The 18778-nt window shown below is 51.7% G+C and overlaps 1 protein-coding gene across 1 annotated transcript; it reads right to left on the bottom strand.

Moving 5' to 3' along the window:
* Positions 1-1012: 1012 nt before the first annotated feature.
* PPP2R5D (protein phosphatase 2 regulatory subunit B'delta) lies at positions 1013-16083 on the bottom strand (the record flags this gene model as incomplete). Its single annotated transcript, XM_081998617.1, has 11 exons — positions 1013-1075; positions 1558-1611; positions 2482-2590; positions 3273-3332; positions 3731-3861; positions 4367-4459; positions 6282-6392; positions 6782-6981; positions 8156-8357; positions 15133-15216; positions 16057-16083. The coding sequence occupies 11 exons, from the start codon at positions 16081-16083 to the stop codon at positions 1013-1015; spliced, it is 1134 nt and encodes a 377-aa protein (XP_081854743.1).
* Positions 16084-18778: the final 2695 nt, after the last annotated feature.

Here is an 18778-nt window from a genome sequence, read left to right as displayed (position 1 = left end):
CAAGCTTCTGGGAAGCCCACTCTAAACGAGTGTGGAGCTAGTGAGTGATGTGGCCTCCTTCCAGCACGGGTGCAACATCTCCTAGTGCATTCAGAGCCTTGTTGAGGCACAAGCCCTGTAATTCGTCAAGACTTCAATAACCTCAGTCATTTCAGGAGTCTATTCAAAACCTTCACAAGCAGGATGCTTCACCAGGCCACAATCTGTGGCAATACGGCCTTGGTATGTCTGGTTGAGACCCAATGCAACACACTGAAAGTAATGAAATTGGGTCATCCCACTGCTTTCCACAAGCACCAAATCAGACACAGGTCTTTAATCCAGGGGCCAATAACCCATTACCTAGGAAGCAGTGACAAGCTATGGAGTTTTACTATTTGAATAAGCTGCAAAATTAATCCTGGAAATATTGACAGATTTCTATTTCTCTCTTCTCCCTCACCCTACAGTAAGCACTTTGGCAGGAGGCTGTTGGGCTGGATGTCAGCCACAGGAAGTACTCAGCATGATCAGGAAGCTACTTTATGCAGTTTGTTTCAGAGCAGGCTTTCAGGAACACAGGAAATGGAGGACCCACATTTAAAGGAAAAGCTGGGAGGTCTGCTTCAGCACTGCTGGTGTCAGAGCTGAGGAGCCAGAAAGCTGACAACAGCTGACCAGCTTCCACCAAGCAGAGTCAGGCTCACCACGAGCACACACATTTCAGCCAGAGAACAGAACGACCTCAGTTAGCGTTACTCATTAAAATGCTCACACTTTCCGGTGCTCCCTGCTACAGTGACACAAGCATGTGTTCTTTGGCCATCTGCTGTTTTGAGGCTGTGAAGCTCAGCTCTGTAGAAGACATTTCCTGCCCTGCAGTGGGAGGAGAAACACTTGTCTCCTGCTTGCACCCGCTGCCAAGCCAGCATATAGCCTGGTTAACACTGCAGGTCTGCGCAGACCGTAACTGGAACATGTGAGGTCCCCATCTACACTGCTCACGCATTTTAGAACCTCGTGTTTCCCAGCACTACATCCTGAAGGCAAATGTGTCTACAATGTGACTTAACACTATGGAGGTAGCAAACTGATGCTAGAGCAAGAAGAAGAATACTTTCATCATCAAGGAACAGTGGCTTGCCTAAGTAGACCTTTGTGTCCCAGGTTCTTAACTTGATCCCCGCAGTTTTTCAGCCAATTCTGGCAGTCTAGAGTCTTACTATTTTAGGGCCCCTGCCTGCTCATGCTGGTTCCATCAGATACCAGATGGCCATGTGTCTTCTCTCTGCAACATCTGTCACTAGCTGAAAGCTCTGCCCTGAAAGGACAGTGTGGTATAGTGTTCCTTCTGCTACACCAAGATCCGAAGCACAAAGGAAGACAATAGCCCATCCTCCTGAAGCTTGCACGCGAGCAGCACAGCCCCTTCTGCCCACAGGGTACCAGGCAAACACAGTAAACAATCCAGTTGACTCCCAGCCTCTGTAGCCTTTTTTCACACTTGCTGTACTCTAAGGAAGCTGTGAAGCTTTTTGGGACTTGACTGACACACAGAGGTTAAGCAAGGTTACTCACTGGCTCTGTCAAGCTGCTGTCTTTCTCCAAAAACTGTACAACACAGTATGCCAACTGTAGGAAAAAAAAAACATGGCAAGATTAGAGTTTACTCAAGTGTACCAGAGATTAAAGTGCCGCCGCCACTCTAGGCTGGAAGTCATATTATGCCCTCCACAGTGTGTGTGATGAGCAGATAGTTGCAGCTACAAAGGAATATAGTTCTTCGGATGTCAAGTGAAGGCTCTAAGACCAAGCAGGCAGGGCCTGAGCTCAGGAATATTCATGCAGCATAAAGAATAAAACTTGAGCCACCTAGAGCAGTCCGCAGCTAATACATCAAAAGCAAGCACATGGGAAAGAACAAACCTGACTATCACAAAGCCCTGCCCCATAAAGACAAGGCTGGGAGAACAGACACCACTGCTCAGTACCCATACTTTTTCACTTCCTAGCCCGAGTCCTGATCTTCTCTACTCTTCTACTACGTATTTTAAATTGCAAGAAATTAATCTCTATACCAGTCTAGCAGCCCAGCACACTGATTCATCTGCATATCTCAGTGGTGACTAACAGCTGACACACCACACACACAGGCTGATGACTGCAGCTCAGAATTTTACCTCTGGTTTCAGCAGTGCCCAAATATTTCACAAACTTCCAGCACAGAAAGGCAAAGCATGCTACAGCATTAAGTCATCAGGAAATGGCAGGACACCCTCTTATCAGCCAGTGGCAAAAAGCACACATGTATACATATGGGCCCAAGCACTGCAAGGCTGGGACAAATCACCGCAGTAAGGGACCAGTGCAGAGCCCAAAACATCTTACAGCAAGAACTTTGTACAACACAGTAAAGCAGCCCAGTGAATAGCTATAAGCAATCCTGAACAATGGCTTTTGCAAGAATCGCATTCTGCCCTCAGAACTTGAAGCACTTCTCACCTGCGGGTGGTAGACGCTGAGAGACTTCACCTTGTGCAGTGGTAACAAGACCCTGATGAGAAACATCTTGTGCTCTTCCTTCAGAGGCAAAGCAAACCCATTGATTATGCTGAGAAGAAACAAGTCTTGTTAACATCTTTACTCAGCAGAAATACAGTATTTCTCACTTCAAAACAATCAGTGGCTTGCCCTAGCTCTCATTAGTCACTTGAGAAGGCACCCACCAGAAGAAGTTTGGTAGCTGAGGTCCATCCTGCATGCTCAGCAAGAGTGTTTCCTCAGCAGGCCCAGCAGGGAAATATCTCTAATGGGGCCTGGGCTCTGCTCTGTCCTGTGCCAAGCTGAGCCCACACACACTTAAGCAGAACCTCTGGGGAAGGCAAGCAGAGAGGCAGCCCAGTCCTCAACGCTGTACTTTGCAGAACAGAAGGATGGAGGCATATGAGGGGGCTGCAAACAGAAGGGCAGTTGAAGCCATGGAAAAGGCTGCCCACTGCTAAAGCTTCTCAGGGCTGTGAGGAATTCTTACTGCCTGCTGAGGCAAGACAGCAAGGGTGACTGGACTCAAACTCAAATGAACAGGAAACAGATCTGAGGAGGAGAAGGCTAACACTGTATTTATCAGCAGGCTGGAGAGTACTTTCACTGTGTGCTTTGTCAGATTGAGATCCTCTAGAAGAGGTAGCTCCTACAAGAACTGCTGAAGGAAGGCATTGCCAGCTCATGCAACATGTTGGGCTGGGAGGTCTCACTCACTATGGGTTCTCTGGGAATTCCAAAAGTGCCCTTACCTCCCCAGGATCTCCAGCAGCTCTGCAATCCCATTGTGGTGCTCTGTTTCATAGATGAACCTAAAGAGAAGAACAAGAGGTCATTGTCAAACTCTGGATACAGTTTGATAAGCAAAAGAAAGGAAAAACACTGGAGATAGAGAGTTTCCTAGCAAATAACAGAACTCCAAGACAACAGGACAAGGTGTAAGAGACAGAAGCAAATAAATGCATGGCCCCCAGATCAGCTAGAGCTCACAGGTCCCAACATTTGCTATCAGCAGCTACCACAGCGCTACCTCATCCTCGCTGCTCTTAAGCACAGATGAATGCTATCCCTACCAAAGTACTGTGACATAACTGAGTCACTTAGCTAATCACAGTCTGGATCAGAGAGAATCACAGCCTAGTGCCCCAAATTTATGTCACTGGATTGTCCCACTCATTCACTAGGCCAGTGGCACTAAGAAACATCTCACCTATAAAATATATTGTTGATCTGTCGCCTCACGTATGCTCGCAGACCCAGGAACTTCCCGTAGATCCTGTGCAGAATAGTCTTTAGGAAGTCTCGTTCTCTGGGGTCTTCACTGTCAAAGAGATCCAACAGCTGTGGGGAGAGAAATTCAGTCAGTGTCTGCATACTGCCTGTCTGGACAAAGCTGCCAGCAACACTGGGCATTGCTCCTGCTCAGCAGAAGTGGCTCTTTCAGCTGAGTGATGCCTTCAGCACCCTGAGCATAATGGTCACTTCCCTGAAACATGCAGCCACCTAGTCACAAGCTGAAACATCAGCACTTCTTTCATCTCCAGAAGCACAGCGATGGCCTGCACACTCTACAAAGCTGTGTGTCCCCGGATTCCTCCTGCAAGGTCCCCAGTGCCCCTCTCCACCTGTACAATGAGTGATGAGTTCCAGGGACTACAGCTCACACACACTCACTCTGCCTAGAGAATTCTGGCTGCTCATTCAAGACTAGACAAAGGGAAAAAGAAAACCCACATCATCAAGCACCTGCTGACAAAGCTGGACTGTTTGCATAACACCTTGACCAAAATCTGCTGCATGTACTTCACAAAGGTGGTGCACGGTGGCAGGGGCAAGGATTACTTACAGATAGTACAAACTTCTGGTCAATGTATTTCTTGGCTACATTTGGTTGAAAGTCAGGCGATTCCAGGAACCGGAGGAAGAACTCATACACCAGCTACGGGAGGAGAAGGAAAGATCACTTAGAAATTCCTCCCCATCCTCTCACCAGTGTTTACTTCAGTTTTTAAATGTTTTCCTTCTCCTTAAGGATTCAGGGAAAGGCTCGGAAGCCTGAATGGGAACACAGAAAACACAGGAACCTGTGTTTCCCCACTCAGTGGAATCAACTCAGCTGCCCTTGCTCTGATGGGCAGGGGGCTGGTGGCACATAACTGCCCAAGTCTGCATAAGATCTCATCACCTCAGGTCCCACCAAAGACAACAGCCACCTACTCAGATGAAGACACTAGGCCTGGGAAATTCTTCTCAAACCTTCAGCTCATGTCTCTACAGAGAACAGAAACGTCCAGAGGAGACGGCAAAGGCTCAGGCTTCATTGGAAGCCCTTGAGATACACCAAGGAAGAACAGAAAAGCAGTAAAATGAAACAGACCCTGGGAAAACACATTGCGTCCTCTGCCTCCTGGGGACTGATTCCAGACTGGCTCGGCCCTGTTAAGCCATGCGAGTTGCATGTTGTCTCCCACTTGGACTACGAAAGGTAGCTTGTTTTAAGAAGGCTGTCAGTGCTGAAACACCAACTTCTGGTCCTGCTGCCCTCCTAGAGGGACGAGTCCATTCCAGGGCTGACCCGGCCTACCGCTTCTGAGGAGCCACTAGGCCAAACAAGAGCACTGCATCCCAAAGGTCTGACTCTGGAATTGAAGGAGCTATGGGGCCACCCATGCACATGTGGGGCCCAGCTGCCAAGGACAGCAGCACAGAAAAAACTGGGGTGATGATCAAAAAAACTCAGCACACACTTGCCACAAATCCATGCTGACTGCTGCTGACTTAAATCTGAGAAACTGATGCTTCCTAGCATTCATAGCACTCTGGTGCTGAGGACACGTCATTTTTATCGACACTCACATCCCTATGTCAACTGCAGCAGTGAGAAGTGATTAACCACTGCTGCAGAACTGCACCTTATTTCCTCTCTGTATTTTCTGCTTCATTCTGCAGTGCCTGGCTCTTGTTCTGCCTTTGTCTGCTTGACAACATGTCCCTGTGCAAGTGCCTGGGAAGGCCTCCCATAAGCTTACCTCCTGATTTCCACTGCTGAGCTCTGCTAAGCCAAGCTCACTGTTGCTCTCATAACCCTTTTCACCTAGTTTGTCTTAAAGTCTATTTCCCACGACAGACAGCCTAACTAAAAGATCCTTGTCTTCCTTTCCCTCTTCCTCCCCTCCAGTTCCCTATCTTTTCTGGTCAAACATTTGCTCTCAGTTAACACAACTGAATTACATCCCGCATACGGGAGACATGTTAGGAGGTGCCAACACAGGCTTTGCTTTGGCACCAAGCAGTCCTCCTCTTCCATGCGCCTCCGAGGGAGCTGGGCAAGGAGAGGAGTGCTGAAGCAGACAGGGGTGCTGTCTCAAATGCTGCTGAAGCCCAGACAATGAAGGGCTCTTGAGCCTTTGGGAGGGACATCAACACTGCTGGGAATTGCTTCTCACATAGGCAATATGGCACAACTCCCTCACTCCCAGTAAAGTGTTCCCTACCTCAGGGCCACGTGGAACTACAGCCATCTGCAGGTGAATGTTGCACACAGCCATCAGCCTGTTTCCAGGACACCCCTGCTGCCTGCATTGCCCACCAGCCACCTCTGACCCATAGGTGGCAAGCCTGGTCTCTCCCCAACCCCACGCTGGCAACCCTCGCAGGCTAGGGAAACAGCCAGCAACAGGGCTGGCAGGTTCCAGCACTACGTGGACTTTCGACTTCCTGGAGATAAATTCACCATATCTATATACCCCGCTCCTCCTCACCTGAAGGTGCGGCCAGGCAGCCTCTAAAGTAGGCTCGTCTTCCTCAGGGTCAAACTCCGCGCCGGTGGGATTGGATGATGGCGGGAGTGTCCGGAAGAGGTTTACTGAAAACTAAGTGAAAAGGTGTTATGAATGACATTCCCTGCACCTCACAACAGTCCTCCCTGTAGCAAATCCTTCACTGCAGAGCAACACATTGTTATTTGCCATAGCTGTGCTCACAAAAAGATCCCTCCCTAGAGGCTGTAGGGTTACAGTCTGCATATGAACTCCACAAGTGCAGTCTGTGCCAGAGACAAGAGCTTCCACCTTTACCTACACCAGGCACTGTCACACAACCCCTGCCCCACTTCTCTTTCTGGGGGTGTGCAGGTAATAAGCAATGGGTAGGACTGGGGTCACACTCCTCTTTGACAAATCCCTATCCCCTCATCCCCTGCATGCTTCTGAACAGTCCTTATTTCTTTGGCACACAAGCACAAACTGGACCCATGTCCTACCATGATAACAGCTTCAGGATAGATGGCCTCAGTGACAACATCACGGTTGTGTGTGATGTATTCCACCATCTCGTTGAGACCTGCTCGCTTCACCTCCTTGAACTTCAGGTCACTGAGGGGGTCAGAGATGAAGTCAAAAAGCACGCAGCACTGCCGCAGCTTCTGGATAAAAAGCTCTTCTCGTTCGTGTGGAGGAGCATCTGTCAGAGAGAGCAGGGATGTCTGTCCTTGGAGATAGGCAAAACATCTTCCTGGTTTGCCCAGGTATCAGTGTGATTTGCTCCCTGACCTGCATTCCCCCTCCCCTGTCACGTCCCCCTTGAGCTGGTGGGGGAAGAGGGAGAGGCAGTGTTATGCCTGCTATGGAGATGGAACAGTGGAAGCAGAGGGATTGCAAGGCCTCTGGAGCAACTATCCCATATAGCGATTTCAAACATGGTAGTGGTTTCTAATCTGATAAGCATTGATCCTTTCCCAGTACAAGGTACACTGGAAAAGGAACTCACTTAACTATCTCCCATCACAGACCAGTGACGCCCATGCCCTGCACCACACAGTCACAAAGGGAGCTGGGCAGAGCACACTGTAGGCTAGCTCTCCTTCCAGAGAATAGCTCAGAAGAGAGGGGCCAAGGTGCCAGAGGCCCTATATTAACTGCATTCTCTTTTTGATATGTTGCCACTGGAAACTATGCACTGCTAAGGCCAATCAGGCAAACTGACCTCCTGCTTGCAGAATGGCTGCTGAGCTGCAAAGAAGTCACACTTCCTAAAAGGACTGCCTGTTTCTGTGAGCAACGCCAGCAATGGGCCTGGCTGAGTGACTGCTGAAAATGTTTTGTCCTTGTCCACACTTAAGTCATGTTTAATTGCACCATTATGTAGACTAACTGCTAATGCTGGATAATTGCCCTAATGTGGACAAGTTCAATAGCACTACCATAATTTGCAATGGAAACTCAAGGAGGAGGAGGCCTGGTCCTCTCCCAGGAACAGATGGCTGAAGGAATCAAGAGCAGTCTGCACCAAGGTCTCTGCACTTCCCTGCACAACCTCCTGAAGAATCTTAGGCAATCCTAAGCACATATGATTTAACTGATGATAAACCCTAAATGAGGGTTTAAATCAGTTCAAATGGGAACATAAGCATTGAAGTTCACATTGAGCATCCTCCTTTTCTTTTAGGCTATCCATCAATTCTCAACCTGTTGCCAAGACAAGCACCTTTCCTAGAGCCATTCCCTGCCACGCTGCCAGCAGGAGGTTAGCAGGACACTGCCAGGGTCACTTTGGGAAGATCCCTTACACCGCTGCACTCTGCCTGGAGAAGAAGCAGCTTGTCATGCAGGTCACCCCCACCCCACAGCTTCTTTACCTTTAAGGGCTGGGAGCTTTTGTAGTTCACGGTTTTTGCTCAGATTGAAGCGAGAAGAGCTGTGCCGGCGCTCCTTCTTCACTATTTGGGGTCCCCCGGAGTACTTAATCTTATTCAGCTGGGTTGGTGGGGGAGCGCTGTTACTGGGCCGCTTATTTGAAGTTTGCTGCTGCTGCTGTGGCTGCTGCTGAGGCTGCTGGGCCTGATGAGGGAGAAAAGAGTAAAACAGCTCATAAGCTTTTACCTGCAAGTCTCACAAACAATCAGATACCATTGACATCTTCTTGGACTGAAGAAACTGGGCACATTTTTCACCGTTGCACTTGCAATTCAGCGCATCTCACTCACTCCTGTGGGGCTCTAGACCCTTTGGTTGCATTTGCAGCATACCTGCAAAGTGAACATCAGTTTTACTCCTGTCTGCAAGGTACTACAAAGACACCAGAGCCTCTTGGCACACTGGGTGCTAGGGATACAGAAAGCAAAGCCACATCTTGCAACATTATAGGAGTTTGTTGACACAAAAAAGCAGAAATAAGAACTTTCCATGGTCCAAACACAAATCTCAGTGTGCTGCTGCCTCCAATTACAGCACTCTGTACAACACACAGCAAACAAGCTTTGAAAACTAGCAAGTTGCTACCTTATCCTTGTGGAGGGAACCATCTAGGAAAAAGCAAGGCAGCCTGTAGTGCTAGGCAGACATCATGGCCCCGGAAAGGCAATAGTGAAGAACCACCAAAATCATTGCTGCACCCACAGACCAGGAGTTGTCAGTCTACAAGCCACACAGGCCATACCCAAACCTTAAGTCCAAGGCTGTGGGCTTTCCCAACCTGTCCTGGCTGCTTCCGCCATCTTCACCTTGTCTCAGCCTCACTGCTGTCTAGACTTCTGTCAATTTGCTTTTTCCACATCACCCCTTTTAGCCACACAAACTCTCTGCCTGCACTTTCCTCCATCAGACATCCTCTCCACTTCATGCTTGTTAAACAGCACTTACAGAGGCACTTTCTTATTTTTAGCAGGTGACCAGAAACTCAAGCCAGTGTTTGCTCAGCTCTGTTCCGACGTTGCTGAAGCTCTGCTGGTTCAAGTCTCACTTGGGCCATAATGGCTCAATAACTGACCCTTTAACACCACACACTGACCCAACTTATGGAAAACTTAATATGGAAGGGAGCAACATCCCGCCAGCAAGCCTACAGCAGACAGCTCAGCTGGAGACAGCACTCAGGCTACTCTGGCTCTGTTGCGTTAGCCTGGTGCAATGCTCCCTCTCCCTTCCTCAGCTCTGCCACCTCCTTCCCGCTGGCACATGAAGCCAAGAAGCAGCAGGGTGAACCTGTTCAGGACACAACAGGGGTAGCGCAATGGATGGGGAGCAGAGGTGTGTGAAATCCTTGGATGTCACCCCCTCCTTCCCCCATAAACTCCAAGCTGTCACATACAGCATAACAGTACTAATGCACACCTCCCCAGAACACCGACAGGAGGATTTTGAGGGAAAGTACCAACAGTGCACAAGCTCATCAGAGCTCTCCTCCAAACGAGATATGGCCAATCTCTTCCTGTGAGGAACAGCTGAGCTGCAGCTTACCTGAGATGGGCACAGTCCTGACCCTGAACCGAGTCCTGATGGACTCAAAAGAGGTACAGCACAGCACCACAGTGCAAGAGCAAGAATTACTACACCCGCAGTATGTGGGGAGGCAGCAAGGTAGGAACAGGGAAAGCTGCCTACAAGGAGACACTGCTCTACAGATTAGGCTCTGTAGAGCAAGTGCAAAACTTCTTGTGAAGAACAGTGCTCAACATGAAACACCAATTGTTTTGTCAAGCCATTACTTTGAACCAAAAATCAGAAATGTTTTGGTTCTGGTCTGGTTCTGCTTGAAGGAAATCTTAAGTGCTTCTGTTTCAAGCTCAGCTCCAAGCCAAGGTGGGCAGAGACAGTAAAATTTGAACTCTCTTCAGTTTAGATTTGATCTGATTCCTTTCATGGAGCAGCATTGTGCCATGATGAGAGTGATGTCCCATTGTCCCATGATGATATATCAGAGTAAGATAAGGTTGTGATGAAAACAGTGGTGTCTGACAGATGCAGTGGGCTGAGACTACAAATTGGAGGCAACTTATCCTGAACAGTGGCCTCTCCTCACTTAAGTCAGACTGAACCCTTGCTGGCAACCTTCCAAGAGTGAGAAGTTCATTCCTCACCCTGAATATTTGGGTATCAGGGCAGCATGAGCCACTCAGATGTGGTCCAGATGCTTTTGGGATGGCTAGTCCTCTAATCTGCATTACCTTCCATCCACAGGGAACAAGGGCAAAATCTGAATGCTGAGCCACCATGGAGAAAAGATGGTACAGAGAGAAACAAAAGATGCATCGGCGGCCTCACAGGTAACACTGAGGAAAGCAGGACACATGGGTCCTCCTAGCTGAAGGGACATGCCTGTGCACTCCCCATCCACCCAGACATGCCACAGGAAAATGTTCTGAACATGGTGTGTGTATCACATGCTAACAGGCTGTGGCCACGCTGCCTTCATCAGGGGTCTGGAAAAGTCCTTGCCACCAGTTTCTACAGTTTTCAACAGCTGGCATGAAGAGAGACAAAACACAGCTTCAGGTTTAGCTGCTAGTTATTTAAGAAACAGCCATACACATGCAAAAATCACACAACTGAGTTTGCTAGAGAAAATGAGATATACTCCTATGCTGCAGTGCTCAGAGAGTTTTGGGATGGATTAGTTCTATATGGACTTTCTGGCATCAAGCTGAATACTTGCTTTCAGGACATGCTTCCTGTGGCAGGCCTGCTATCCTTCGGTCTTCAACACCTGATTCTGGTGGCCAAGGTAGGAGAAGAGGCTTGTTTTAAGTTTCCTAACACTTTCTTCTCTGAAGTTTCCATCCCTGAAAACACAGCAGGCTGCTAAAACTGAAAGCTTTTCTCTTAATGCACAGGTGTCAACCTCACAGACATCAACACCAGCTGATCACTAACATTGTGCACATCTACGTGATCAGGCTCAGCCCCCTCGTGACAGGCAGGGCTCACACCACCATGGCAAAGCCAGCTGCCTGGGAGACACTGTTTGTCAGCGGCTGTTACGCTGCACATGCTGAAATGACCAGAGAACAGCATAAAGCTGTTTGCCCAAGCGCGGTGCGGCAGCCCCACCTTTCCCACTGTGGTGGAGTGGCTACTCATGCCAACAGGATGGGCCAGCCCCAATTGCAACTGTGTTCGAACTCTTCCAGGCGCAGGCTCCCCGGCACTTCCTCCCCGCTGGTTCCCACCACCTCTCTTCCTTGCTAGGAACTTGCCTGCACAAGTCAATGGGCTCTGGACTTGCTCTGTGCCATCTCTCTTTACCCCGGGCTCCCAGGGACAGAGACCCTCTTCCCCAGCCACGCTGAGCTGTGCCAGCTTCTCCTCCGCTCTCTTATCCGTGCATGACCTCACCTCTGCAGGCACTCCTACTGCAGCTGGGTGCATCGCCGCTCGGAAAGCCCTTCTGCTTCACTGGTCCCTTGAGCATCCCCCACTTGCTAAGCTTCTCAGCCCAGATCTGCTTGCAGCTCCTCCTCCTCAGATGACTCTTCCCTTCCCATCCCTCAAGTCAGTACCTGCTCTCTTTGTCTGCTGTTACGCAGCTTCCCTATTAAAATCAAGCTCCCTGCCTCACAAGTAACACCAACACAGTGTAATGCCCGTCTCTGAATAATGAGCTCCAGGTACTGCAGTAACAAGCCCCATGGAGATATCTGCAAAACACATAATACAGCAGCTGATTGAAAAGGAGCACCCTCTCCCAGAGCTGCAAATCTCATCAGCAAGGCTCCAAGCTGCCCTGGAGGCTGCAGAGCAACTTCTCTCTCCTCTTTACTGCTGCTGCTAATCCCTGCTCCCACTTCCAGTTCATTAAACTGTCTTCCCCACCCAGCTGCCTCTCCCAGTCTTTCTGGACAGGAGGAGTAACTCTTTCTCATCCTCTCATTCAACGCTGCTTCGTTTTCTGACATTTTTTTTTTTCTCCTTAAATAGCTAAACAGAAATTCTCTCCATTCATATCTTCATCATGTTCCAGAGGGAATGAACTTAACAAACCTTTTATTTCCCACTCCCTGCTCTCATGTTTTCCTCCACTGCTCCTGCCTCTTCCTGAGCAAACTGTCCCCCCAAAGCCAGGGGCTGGCCAGGTTCTGCTGGCTCTTCACCTCAGACAGCTTCACCCTAAGATGGGCATCTAAAAAAGCACTGCAGTACCCCTGTACTTACAAGGGCACTCAAACGCTTGCCTTCCCATGTGGGGTTGCATCTGCTTTTGAACACATCTGCCCTTCCAGATCAGCTCCACTAAAAGCTCCTTCACTGCAGAGAACAAAGCACTATGCTTAATGGTTTCTGGACTGACTCCTACCCTCTTCATCTCCCTTCACAGAGATCCCCATATGAGCTCCTAGTCTGCTGCACTTGCTCAGATCTGTCAAACCAGAGATGCACTTCAACAAGCTTTACTCATTCCACCAGCCAGACAACTTGCCTGCAAAACAAGTCACAACTTTCTGGTACCAGGATAAATTAGGGCTGAGTCCTCCACTACTCCTTGGAGCATGGTGTGAGAGAAGAAAGCGCATACTGGAAGAGGACTGCCCAAACACTGCTCTCCTGCTGCAAGCCCATTAAGCATTTATTGAGATACGAAGAAAAAAGAAAATTCTCTTTGGTACACACAACTTTCACCTTAGAAAAAGGCAACCAACCATAACTCTGTGGAGGAATTTATAGGGCACAAAACTCTCACAATGGCAGCAGAGGCACCCAGGCTAGACTCAGCCCATCAACCCCACTAGGCAATACCACTCCTAGTGTTTCATGAGTCAAACCCCCTCCTGCTTCTGACAACAAGGAAGGACTCTTGCTCCTAGCACACGTTACCTAATTCCTCATAGTCCCCCAATGTGAAAGTCAAAATACCTTTCTGTGTTTCCTGAAGAGCAGGAAAATTGCATTCAAACTGGTATACATTTCTTCTCATCAAGCAAAGAGCTCTCTTCCATTCTGCAGCAGAGCAGTCCGGAGACAGGAAAGCACCAAGAGAGAACAAACTGCACTGCAAACTCAACAGGAAAAGGGAGAAGGACCTGTGGCAGCGCACACTGCAGAGGTGTCTCCTTTCTGCTCTGCTCTCTGTTCTTATGATCAAAGGAGACCCAGCCTTCCATCTTAAAGAAGGGCTGGATTTTGTTTGGAGTATGAGGAAGTGGCTGGGTATGTTTTGTGGGAGGGAAGGTTCGACGAATCACTTCTAAGCTTCTTCTGCACCCAGAAACAACCAGACATTACGTGCTGTTTCAGGTCATGGAAGGAAACTTGTAGCCTGCGCTGCTCTTCCTTTCTTAGTGCACCACTTGTAACCAGGAGAGCAGCATCACAGCCCACCACTGATTTGGATGGGGACATCAGAGTGCTCTATTTGATGGCTATCCGTCACCCTCACATTGCAAGACCCAGGCTCTCCTTCCTCTTCCCAGAGAGGTGAACTCCACAGACAAAGAGTGCCAAAGAAATAAAAGGTAAGCCTGACCCCATGATGCCAAGGCAGGAGTGCTTTCACTTCCTGAGAGTCGGCAGACAGCTCTCCCAGCAAGCTGTTTTCAGCTGTATACACAACATAAAATGGGCAGAGGCCAAGAACAGGATGGGATATGAAAAGAGAATCTACAAAACTGCCATCTGCTCCAAGGCAAACAAATTCAGCTTCTGATTCCTTGCTGGCCATACAGCAGATTAGACACAAGCACAGCTTGGTCCTTGAAACTGAGCGGCTAGTAGTAGGGATATTTTCTGAGGCTCTGCAATACAGATCTATGCCTTGAAGAAAACTCTAAAATAACCTTATTTTGACTACAACCATCCCACTGAACTACAGATTTCTTCCTAGTCTTCATTAGCCTTACATGTCTCCCATCCCCAGTCCTCCAAATTACAAGTGCAATGTGTTCCAGACAAGACTCAAGCACACAGGCTTCTATGGACATAGAAGTGGCACAGCTTGTTTGCAAAATTGCAGTATTAAAAAAAAAAACCAAAAAACACAACCAAAAAACCACACACACACACACACACATGCTTCCTTGGACACATGTACAATACTCTTCTGAGCCAAGGCTCAAAATCCACAACCACACTGTTTGAGTGCTGGACAAACTCAAGTCTACCAGAAAAGTTCCAGTTTACCCAAATTTTTGTTAATTCCAAGCACACCTTATCATATTATCAGGCTCTGCTGAGGCCATTGTATCACATCTGGTTTGAGAGTGAAAGAGACTTTGCACAGCTGGGAATACAGGCTGTGCCTTCTTGTGACTAACGTTGTATTCAGCAACAAGGCTATTAAACCAAAGGAGAACCACTTAATCTCTAGCAGCTTACCTCTATTTTTTCAGGTGTCCTATCCATTATTTCCTAGTTTCACTCTGCCAGAGAATGCCTCAAAAGAACATGCTCCTTTTCCATTGCTTCTCACTACTCTCCCACTCTGACAAAAGATGACAACAGTGTTTACTGCGCTTTGCTCTGACAGGAGCAAGGAAGCTGCTCCTATCTGTCAGGCTTCCTCCTTCTTGAGAACCGTGGCTCTTCCTCCTCTGCAGCCAACTTTTTGCCCACCTCTGCGAGCGCTGCTTGCCCTCAGCTTCATGCCAAATCCCTTTTTGCAGGGCTGCAGGGTATAAGACTCATCCTGCCTCTTCCATAGTCATCGTTCCCTTTGGGCCAACTTTCAAGGGGAACTAACTTCATCTTAAGTTTAGTCTTTGCTACGATCTTCTCTGATTCCGTAAGATCCCGGTAGCATACGTTACCTGGCAGAGCAGCTTGAAGGAGCTAGAATTAAAGATATTATTCCTCCTCAAAGACGAGTTGCACACGGACACTGCTGCATCCAAAGGGGAAGCCTTACCTCTTCCGAATTCTCTGCCCCACCATCCTTCCCGCTACTGCTGCTGCCAGGCTTTGTAGTGCTTTTGGTAGACTTCGGAGACTCCTGAAACAACGAATACAACAAGAGAGAATTTCACCTTGTGAAGAATTTTAGCATCTCTTTGCAGAGTTCAGCTGCACCCTACCACAGACCCACCCCACCACCACCCCCTGCAGTGAGCCCTGCTTCGGGCGGCAGCTCCCAGCCCCTTTCCCCCGAGAAGGGCACCCCGAACAACTCCCCCGGCCGCGGACGCCCGCGGCAGCGGCACGGGCCCCAGCCGGGACATCCCGTCCCGGTCACTGCAAGCTGACCCCGGCCGGGCACCGCCGGGCTACAAGGCCCCCGGGCCCAGCCGGGGCCAGCCCTTCCGCGGGTCACGGCTCCGCTGCCGCCCACCGGCTCTGCAAGGCGTAGGGCACACACAGCCCCGGCGGGCACGGGACACGGCCGAGCCCGGCCCGCCCGCACCGGGCAGCGGCGGCAGAAGTGGATCCGGGCCCCCACCCCGCCTGCGAGGAGACGGGTGGGGCCGTACCTCCCCCGCTGGAGGCATCGCGCGGGGGGAGCGGCCGTGCCCCGCGGCCCCCGCGACCTCCTGCCGCCTCCCGAGCGCGCGGGGCGAGGCGGGCCGCAGCCGCCGCTCCCCCGCCGGGCTCGCGCGTGGGCACCGGCACCACGGGCGCCCCTCCCCCGGCCCCCGCGCGCCCCCGCCGCCCTCCTGCACCACCCGCCCCGCCCGCCCCCGGGCGCGCGCCCCCGCCCCCTGTCGGCCGCAGCTCCGCGCGCGCCCCCGCCCGAGGGCCGCGCCGAGGGAAGGCCGCGGCGGGGAGGGCGGCGGGAGCGGGCGGACGGTCACCGGGCCGCGCGAGGACACCCCGGCACCGCCGCCGCCCGCCACACCTTCTCCTTCTTCAGCTTGTAGGGCATGGTGAGCGCCGGGCCCCAGCCGCTCCGCGCCCGCCGCCGCCGCCGCCGCCTGCGCCCGGGCCCGGCCGCAGCACCCCGCTCCCATTGGGCCAGCCGCGCCGGCCTGCCTAGCAACAGTCTCCGCCGCCGCCGCGGGGCGCTGACGCACGGCAGCAGATTTTTCTCATTGGCGAAACTGCGCACAGGCGCCGGGCACGCCCCTGCGGGCGGGGCGGGGCTGCGGGACGAGCGGGTCTTCCGGGTCAGCGCCGCCAAGCTCGCCGGTCAGTCGTGGGGTTCGGTCCTGGCTCGGCAGCGGCGGGCCGGAGGCGCTGATCCTACTGGGAAGCGGCTCCAGGAGTGTGCGGGCAGGGCCAGATCTCTACGGGACCCCTGGTGCCGGCAGGCGGCGGCGGCGGGGGAGGCGCCGAGCAGCTGCCCGGGGCTCCCGGATCCCTGCTGCGTGCACATGCCTCCCGGAAGGCGGGAGTAAAAGTGGCGGGGGTCCTCCTCCTGCCGCGTCCTGCGCAGCTCTCCCCTGCATCGTTTGGGGAGGAAGAGCCCCAACAGCCTGAGCTGGCCCCAGGGGTTGCGCCCCACCTTTGCGGGGCAGCTGCTCATCGGTGCTCCGAGGCACGGCTTTGGGGAGGCTGTTGGTGGAAATAATTGGGGGCAGCACAAGCTGGTGGGTGGATCCAAGGGCGGATGGAAATGCGTGTGTGAAAGCGCTGCAAGGCCCAGCACAGCCAGAGCAGTGCCCTTGCTGATAATGGAGAAGGCTGTTCCTGGGACATGGGTCCCTGGACACTTCCCTGCTTGCATGGAGCAACTTGGACAACTCATTGGCAGGTGGCCCTGTGTCCTTGCAGTAGGAGGACAGCCTCCAACAGGCTGCAGTCATTGCCTTTAAACAGACGTTCAATGTGGGGAAGAGCAACCAGCAGGCAGCAAGCTGCCCTCAAGTTCATGGACCTGAGCTGAGCAGGACCTGCTGGCAAAGGGCCACCCTATTAGGGTCTAAGGTCAGTCCAAAAGTTTGTTGTCAATGTGTTTACAATGGTAACTGCTGGCCTGTTGCAAGAGGTGCAAGAGCTCCCATTCACTTTAGCCAAGCCTGCAGTAAGGATCACCCTGACTTGGAGCAGGTGAAGCTTTTGCCTACAGCCTGTGTTGTGGTGTGCACTGTGGGCTTGTTACTGGGAAACCACTTTGCACAGGACGAGCTCTCAGATGGGCCATGGCGCATCAGTGTGGAGCAAAGTGAGGGCTGTGTCAGAGGTGCTTCATCAGGAGCACGATGTTTTCAAAGTTATCAGGTGAACAAACCTGGCATGGCACATGGGGAAAATATTTCCCTGGTACGGTTAAAAAAGATCAGTCCAACAACTCCTCATCAGAGTGCTTATCATCATCAGCTTGACAGCTATCGGCACTCAGGAGGTTCCCCAGGAGCAGAGTAAGGCCCTGGTTGCTGTTGTCCCTCTCCTGTGTCATGCACAATGACCCTGGCCAGAGCACCAGCACAACCATCCAGGTGTTTGTGAGCAGGGCAGTATGAGCAGGTAAAAACCACTTTCTTGAAGAATTTGTGGCTATCACTGTTCCCTCTCATAAGTTGTCACACTGAGTTATGGATTGGCTTTCCTTGCAGTTCCTCTGGCAACTGGTCCCAGAGGAGCTCAGCTTCACCAAGCTGCCACTTGGCCCCTGAATTCCTCCTAGTGCCAAGCAGCTGGTGTTTGGACCTAATTTTCCTGACCCTGCTGGCAGAGGAGTTGCATCCTGCTGCCCCAGCCACCCAGCAGCAGCCTTTTCCAGCAGGAGCCCTGCAAGCCCAGCAAAAGCACACCAGCCATGAGACCTGCCCTGTGGCAGTCGCAGTTTCCAGCGTAGTCTTGGTCATGAGGGTTGTGCTTGCCCAGAACAGGGAGTGCTGCAAAGAGCAAAACTGTAGTTTTCCAAGCTTGCCAAAAAGCTCTGTAAGAGGCTTCACCAGAAAGTCCTTTGCTGCCACCTGCCCAGCCTTTCAGCCCAGGACACCTCGGGGTCCAGCCCCTGCAGCAGACCCCAAGGAGCAAGCTCCAGGAGGATGGCAGCCATGGTGGGCACTTTGTGGGGGACTGCCAGGGGTCAGGGGAGCATTGGTGGGCAAAGGGTGCAGGGCAAAGGGGGACCAGAGGGGGGCAGGCCTGTCCCACATCAAGCCCCTGCTGCCCACAGGTCTTGAAGGGCTTGTGCCACAAGCACCTCATCTATGCTGTACCAAGGTGTGGAGAAGAGGATGGGTGTCCTGGAGCAGGTGCAGAGCCAGGGGCCCTGCTTCCAGAGCCAGGCAGGACTCTGGTTGCCCCAGCTGCTCCTTGCCGTGGCCTTGCATCATTTACCAGTGGGTGAGCATGGGGTCCCTGCTCTGGCAGCTGGGGACAGAACTCCCGAGGCAGCAAGGGCTCTGCAGGACCCCAGTCATGCTGCCTGGAGGATCATTCCACCCAGTCCAGGCAATGAAGGTCTGCCTGGAAGCCTCTCTTTACATCCACACCTCCGCCTGCCACACCGCACCCTTACCTACTCTCCCTCCACATGGCCACCTGCCCCACAGCTCCCAGTCCAAGCCTCCTCCTCCCTGGCCCCTCATCTACTTATAGCTTCCTCCTTTGCCCCTGACTTCCTCCTCCCCACAGCCGCCATCTGCCCCTGCCTGCCCCCAGCATGTGCT

This window comes from Phaethon aethereus, assembly GCF_964289735.1.
Source record: "Phaethon aethereus genome assembly, chromosome: 3".
In the NCBI taxonomy this organism is placed as follows: Eukaryota; Metazoa; Chordata; class Aves; order Phaethontiformes; family Phaethontidae; genus Phaethon; species Phaethon aethereus.
The sequence above is the reverse complement of the archived record's forward strand: the minus strand, read 5'-3'. Positions and strand labels throughout refer to the sequence as shown.